The sequence below is a fragment of the Pundamilia nyererei genome, unplaced genomic scaffold (genome assembly GCF_000239375.1).
Source record: "Pundamilia nyererei isolate P.nyererei 1_Seehausen unplaced genomic scaffold, PunNye1.0 scaffold00262, whole genome shotgun sequence".
Classification (NCBI taxonomy): domain Eukaryota; kingdom Metazoa; phylum Chordata; class Actinopteri; order Cichliformes; family Cichlidae; genus Pundamilia; species Pundamilia nyererei.
In genome coordinates this window covers 308,230-315,688 of record NW_005187663.1, presented here as the reverse complement: position 1 = coordinate 315,688, position 7,459 = coordinate 308,230, and the positions used below count along the sequence as shown (strand labels likewise).

Sequence of the window (7,459 nt, the reverse complement as noted above, 5' to 3'; positions counted from 1 at the left end):
CCTTTTTCCACAGAGAGCACTGGGAGAGTTCCCAGAGAAGGAGCTCCAGCTGCAGCAGGTGGATATTCAGGGTCAGGGAGTTTTAAAGAAGACTTCTGAGGAGGGGCAGGTCCATATTCTTGGAGACATGAAGCGCCTAAAAGACTCTTGGTTGGCCCTGTACGAAATGAGTCTGAATCTGCACAGGTACAAGAAAAGCACACAGCAGTTCCTTTTTTCAGCCTAGCTTAGTGTGTGGTACTAACACAGTGTGTGGTATTATCACAATACTGCTCCTAGCTTGTTTTCCTTTATCGCTCTGGCCTTGTCTATACCAAAAGGACACATCTTAGCAGCACTAGCTGCTGCTTGAGTCCTTCATAGACACATTTTTTAAATTATAAATGTGTTTCAACAAACCCGTCCTATCAAGGCTGGCTGTTTGCAGAAATGTCTCTAAACCCTCAGTTTACCTAAAAGAGTACAAAGACAGCATTGTTATTTGTTTAGTAACTGATGGCACCAGTGTCTGTAGCTTTTGTTTCTCCGTCTTAGCTGGCTGTAGATGTCTACTCAGATATTTGCTGCTTATTTTTTGTTTCTTAATGCTCTTAATGCTTTCAGTGTCTTATATTAGATTTAGTCTCTCTAAACTACGAAAGACTGTCCCCGCTGCATAAATTGTGGGAAAAGGATGGCAAACAGTTAGGTTTGGCTCACTCTGACAGATCTGTTTCCTAAATGTTGTTTTTTGATATATATAAAAACAACCAAGAAATCAGGTTTTGTGTTTAAAGTATGCACTGAGGTTTGACATGAAAGTTTCTGTCCACTGGTACCACTGACGAGTTACGACTACGTGAAACCTGGATTCCTTTGTCTTTCAGGTTGTTGAACAGTTCCAAAGAGCAGAGAGAGTCTGACTTTGCCAAGACGTCTGGCTCTATGCATGCACTTGGAGGAAAGTCGGAGGCAATGATAGGGCGGGTGGAGGCATTAATGACTGGCCAGGAAGGGTGGAACCAGGGCCAACGAGGTTACCACATATTGGCTGAACCAGATGTTGAAAATCCTATTTCATCAAGTAAAGTCAAGGGAAGTGCACTGACCTTCAAAACAGATGAAGTAGATTTCTCTGGCCACGAGCAGGGAGTCTCCAATGACAAGCCAATAGGAGGTAACAGCAGTGTCTTGGCAGAAGACGGAGAGGAAGCAGTATTATTTACACAGGCCAGCTATCCTCAGCCGCCAATGATTAGCTCTGGAGATGACAGCACAGAAGCAGGGGGATGCCTCATCTCAGGAGGAGGAGTGGGAGAGATCAGAAGACCCTCAGCCAAGAAAGCATCAGCAACACCAGTTCAATACTCAATGGTACTGTTGTGCAGGATTTTGTTATTTTCTACCAAGCTAACTTACAGCAACTTCCTGGATAAGTTATTGTTATGTTTTGTATGCTACTATAGTGCCCAAGTATCAGTGCACTATATCAGTTATGGAGCACTAGATGCTCCATAACTGGCAGACTGGCAAACTGTCCAGGGGTGTACCCTGCCTCTCGGCCTAAGAAAGCTAGGATAGGCTCCAGCCCTCCACAACTCTGACAAGGATAAGCAGAGGATGGATGGATGGATGTTCCATAACTAAATAACCAAAACCGTCAATGCAAACTGATCTAATACAAACAATAAACGCACAACATCATTGACTTTTATAAACCAATTCCAAAAAGGGTTTATGTGTGAAACACATTATTCAGTCGTCCCACAATTGAAGCCACTAACTGGTTGTTTTGGGTTTGCCTCTATCATGGGAAAGAAAATGCTTCTCTGAACCACCAGTACAATCACTGATACACCAAAACATTTGGGCTGCTTTGTAAAATGTAAATAAAAACAGAAGTCAGTGATTTGCAGACCTCAGAAACCGATAGAAGACATATCAAACATCTGAAATGAGAAAGTGTACTAATTTTAAGAAAAGAACATTTTGAATTTGTTGCCCACAACACATCTCAAAGAAGTTGTGTGGCGTTCCTTTTTCTTTTACCAATTGTCCATATGCAACTGTTGAACTTGTGGGAGAGGAAAATTATCCCATTCTTGTCTCATAGAGGATTTTAGCTGCTCAGCAGTCCAGGGTCTTCCTCCTCCTCATATTTTATATTTCATTGTGCGCCAAATGTTTTATGTTGATATAAGGTCATAGGTGCAGCTACTAAAAATCTCAGGCAAGTTTGAATCTCATTGTCCTCAACCTTGAGGTCAGACGTCATGTTTTCTGAAGACCTTGTGAATTTAATAACTAATACCATAGGTGTGTCGACTACGATGCTGAGGGGTAGCGCTGGCAGTTGCCGGTATTTTTTGAGTTTCATGTTGCTGCCCTCACATTCAAAATATGCGAATATTTTTAATAAACATTTGACATGTCTTCTATGTTCTAAGGTGAATAAAATATAGGTTTCTGAGATCTACAAATCAATGAATTGTTTCAATTTTTTTACATTTACTCTAAGGCCCAATATGCTGGGCAACAAAGACGCAACTTATACACTTTAAAATACTTTGGTAACATACTTTCATACTCTGGAACACTAAAACTGAGAGACTTTTTGGCAATCTGAAAATGCTTTTTCTACATATAAAATAAGTTCAAGTTTGTGTGTTAATATAAAATAGATTTTTAAAATTTTATTAAATCACTAGTCTGGGTTTAGATGGTTTTCATTTTTCACTTGGTGTTTTAACTAAGGTGTTTTAGTGTGCATGTAAATGTTTCATTACTTGTTTGGGGTTTTCCAGGGGAGCCAAGGACACCATGAATCCAGGAGGAAGGAGTTTGATTCTTGGCTGTTCAAACAGAATGAACTCCTCTCTCAGATTCTCAGCTCCAAAGGAGCAGCACACAGCGCCAAAGATGTCAGACTCAAGCAGGATACACTCAAGGTGAGCTTGTGAATGTGCAAACAGTCAGGACGTTTTTGTTGCAGAAAGATGCCAGGACAGGTGGTGGTCACCGGTTAGGCTGGATTTAGCTCAGGCTACCCAAATTGAGGTCTTGCCCAATCAGAAGTTAAGGGAAATATTTTATGTGTGTTCAGCACTTTAAAAACATGTTCAAGCGTAAAATAAAATTGTCTATACTCTGTCATCATGGAAACCTCTTAAATAGGAGGGAGAAACTACGCTCTACACAGCCTCGTGTTAAATGAAGCACTGAAGCAAAAAACTGATGAATTAATCGATGAATCCTTGTATTGTGATATTTTTGTTTAAGAAAAAAAAGATTTCTCTCATATCCATCTGAGATTTGCCCTAATTTGCATAATGTATGCCTGGCTGCAATTGTTTATTGTTATGGTGGGACTGTGAAGACACACACTGCAGTTATAGGTCTAAAATGCTAACATACATGTGTTTACACCTTTTACAACGTAGCCAATGAATCACAGACTATAATTTTACTGGTATGATGTTGGAAAAGGTAGCACAGACTGTTTGAGCTTCAGAACAAAATCTCTCTGATGCAGCACATCTAGCTAGACGGAGGATTTTGTCAACAAGAGAGAATGAAGCTGTTGGAAGGAGAACAGCAGGGCTTCATATCTAAATAATCTAGTATAATAAACTCTCTGCAGACTGTAGATGTGTTGGTATCAGAAAACACATCTACAGTGGATTTTTCTGAATAACCAGTTCATTATTTATTGATTTTTTTTCTTTTTTTATTGTGACTATATTTTTGATACTTTGATTATTTGTTTTGAGAGCCGGTATCTCTGAAACTGTGCTGTAACACAGTGTTATTACACACACTGTTGCAAATGTTGTTGTCACAGACCAACTCGCAGTAGACTCATAGTGTTCATATTTTTCAGATGTCACATTTCTATTCAGATTTGTGGTGCTGTGTCCACATGCTTCACATGCTTCATTCAGTCAATATTGATTGTGCTGAAATTACCGTCATGTCTCCTGGTGATTGTCACCGCTGTATCACAGTAATGAGGCCCATTCAGAAACTTGCAAAAACTAGCAATCTAGTAATAAAAATTGGTCAGTGCAGAATGTTAACTTTTAGTGAAATGTTTTGCATTTTGAAAACATTCGGTCTGGATATTTGAATTTCAGTGCAGTCGGCAACAGCAGTAAATAAACCTCTTAAGATGTGCGTAACCTACTACACACGTCTGTTGTAAGAAGGCTTTCAGGGGTGAAAAGCTGGATAAGCATTTACTGTCCACCGCACAAACTATTCAGTGACAATCACGGTAAAGTTAACAATGAAGAAATAAGAGACATAGCTGAAACTTTTTAAATAAAGGTTAAAACGACTGCAGGTTAGTTCATGCAGCAGCGTCCTGCTTTAAGTACACAAGAAAATCCTCTCTGAAACGTTACTGAAGATAAAGAGCGTGACTGGAAAACTGTGCATACAGAGAAGCTCAGTCCAGAGCAACGTACATGTCTACAGTCCCAACATCCAAATCTGCCTTCAGTCCTCAGTGACAGACCTCCAGCTTTAAAAACTGATGTGAGTACATGGATAGCCCAACACACTGCAACTTCAGAATCAGACTTTATTAATCCCAGAGGGAAACTGAGTTGTCATAGCAACAAACGTCAAGCACTCATATAAAACGAAACGTAGAACCAGATATTGATAGATAAGTATTAAGAAGACTATTGAGATAGAGGAGTAAATATAAATATACTTATAAATATAAAAGGACAAGTATGTGTGCAAATATATGTTGCAGTCTACAAAAGCGACAGGGTGCATTGAGGTGTGATTCATTCTGTTCCACATGTGTGGATCTGACCCAAGTGGATGAATTCAGCAGTCCGATAGCAGCGGGAAGGAATGACCTCCTGTAGCTTTCCTCAGGCAGCCAGGTTGAAGGAACCTGTTGCTGAAACTGCTCTTCAGATTGTCCAGTGTGTTATTATAATTTAATATTTCTTGCGCACCAGCGGGACTAACTCTGTACCTCTGCTCTGTACGCTGTCTCATCTCCATCAGCGATGACCCACCCATTGTTGGTGTACAGTCATAGGTGTACAGTAGGAGGCAGAGAATACAGCCCTGGGAAAGGCAGGGGCCAAGTCTGATTGATTGAGGCTGATTGGTTATTATGGTAAATAATGTTGTCATTACAAAAACAAGTTTTGTTTTCTAATGACTGCACATTATGCAGACTGGAACTGATATTAAAGGAGAGGGATGTGCTACATTAGGCTGACAATGAATATCGCTTAGAACTACATCATTAAATCTGAGGGTGTTAAAGCCTGTTATTTATTGCTGGTATATTAGCTATCAGTCAGTTATTACTAGAGCCGGTTGTTAAGGGCGTCATATTTCACTTATTAAGGTTCCAGTTGTTTCTCTTGAGAAGGTCTCATGGGTACAACACCGTACCCATGTGTAGCTCAGATGTTTTCCAGCCAGTGTTTGAAAATGCAAAGAAGAGCCTTTCACATCAATGTTATTGTTTGTGTCAACACTCTTTTATGTCTGCTTAGACATATCATAGTGTGTAAGGCTGTAATAAGGAACCTGATATGTAAATACACGAGTAGATTAGACCATGTAGAAAACAGTATAAGCCATGTCACAGGAAAAAAAATGGAGTAACCATACTAGTTTCCTGCATCAGGGTGAATACCAGTCCTCCCACATTCTTTATCCATGCAAGAGTCAGAATCTTTACAGCATGTTTTCAAAGTACTGCACTCTCTGATACTGTGGGAAAGAATTCCACATGTCAGCAACAGTTTTGCCTGAAGACCCACATTTACCACAACAATGAAGCTCTAACAGAACCTCTGGTTCACCTTGAGCCAGACCTCGTGGTTTTTTTCATCTGCTGAGTGGCTGTGGTTTTAGAACTTTGTATAATCTTGCATAACAATTGTTCACGTGTCAAAGTGATTATTTTGCATAGTGATTGTAGTCAGATTTTTTTAATGATCAGCCTGCAGAGCAAGTTAAAAGACACTGTTATACTGACCTCTTGTGGTTAAAATTTGAGTTTTGTTGTTCTAAATCTTGCATTTCGCCTCAGAAGTAGCAATCCAAACACCAGGAAAAGCCTGTACTGTTTATTTTATTAAAACTAGTTCTGTGAGTCAAATCTGTGTCCTGTTGCAGTCTCTGAGAGCTGACCTGTCCTGGGGTCAGAAGCAGTTTCAGCTGTTGATCCAGGATAGCCAGAGCAGTGAGGCTGGTACTGGACCAAAAGAAGAGGCCGGCCTGGAGGACCTCCGCTACCGCTGGATGCTTTACAAGTCTAAGCTCAAGGATGTCAGAGATGTGAGGAACAGGATCAGTTCCAAGGTGAGAGGACCGCTGACTTCTGAACATTATAGAGACAAAACTAGCAGGAAACTATTTTTCTTGGCTTCTGCTGTAAGAATGAAAAAGTCTAATTGATGTGTATTGATGAGGCTTCACCTAGGTGGCTGTAGCTCAGGCGGTAGAGCAGGTCGCCTATTAATCAGAAGGTTAGTGGTACAATCCCCTGTCTGCTCTAGTCTGCATGCCAAATATGCTGATGCATCCATCAGCGTAAGAATGATTTGCAAGCGCCATACCATGGCAAGCCAGAAAGAGCAAAGAGGACCAGTAATGTGTTGTGAGCGCACTTGGGGCAAACTTATTACTCAGGTCTGCAAACCGAATCACACTCGACATATCTAGTTAACAAATTAGAAACATTTGCATGTTTGTGTTTTCCCTGTGATGGAATCTATGTGGATCTTATGGTGTTAACTATGCATCCATCCATCTTGTAAACAAAAACAGGAGAAAGGTGAGGTAAAAAGTAACAGACTGGTTTCTGCATACATACAGCAGGTATCCGGGGCCCAAATGTAGTTGTTTGATTTTAAACAATCTGTTATTGCTGTTCTTTGCTAGTCTCACATTTATTGCTGTCTTTATGATGGTTTCTTAACTTATGTGACATACAAGAGATTTGTCCCCTTACCTTTTCACTGGACTGTGTAATGATGTTAAAGTTACGCATTTTAACAACGTTCTCTAGGTATTGAGACACGGCTGTTTATGTAAAAACATTTATATAAATAAAAACATATAATCCTAAAGGACACAGCGCAGAGTCTGGTAAAACACTGTAAAATAACGGGCAGGTTTTTTTCTCTGCAGAGAGTCTCAGCCACACAAGCGGATGCAGCCATTGCAGCACCAGCTCGAAAGGTAAGAGAAGAGTTCAGATATGTTCAAATGACAACTACAAGCATCCTCGGTCAAAGAATATTTCTTTCACTTTAGTTACAGAGTTGGTTGAAGTCTTGGAAGATTAAAATATCGCTACCTAGGTGTGCAACGATATTCGTATCGATATTGAACCGTTCGATACAGTGCTTTCGGTTCGGTACGCATATGTATCGAACAATACAACATTTGTAATTTATTTTATCAACTTTCCTTCTGACGATGCTGTCTGTGTTGA

The 7,459-nt window shown here is 40.1% G+C and overlaps 1 protein-coding gene across 1 annotated transcript in view; it reads left to right on the top strand.

Moving 5' to 3' along the window:
* The window catches only part of syne3 (spectrin repeat containing, nuclear envelope family member 3), a 42,299-nt gene that overhangs the window by 29,587 nt on the left and 5,253 nt on the right, over nt 1–7,459 (top strand). Inside the window, exons 9-13 of the mRNA XM_013915169.1 lie at nt 14–186; nt 867–1,353; nt 2,784–2,927; nt 6,136–6,321; nt 7,153–7,203. Of these exons, the coding sequence (XP_013770623.1) occupies nt 14–186; nt 867–1,353; nt 2,784–2,927; nt 6,136–6,321; nt 7,153–7,203 (1,041 nt within the window). The remainder of the gene's footprint in view (nt 1–13; nt 187–866; nt 1,354–2,783; nt 2,928–6,135; nt 6,322–7,152; nt 7,204–7,459) is intronic.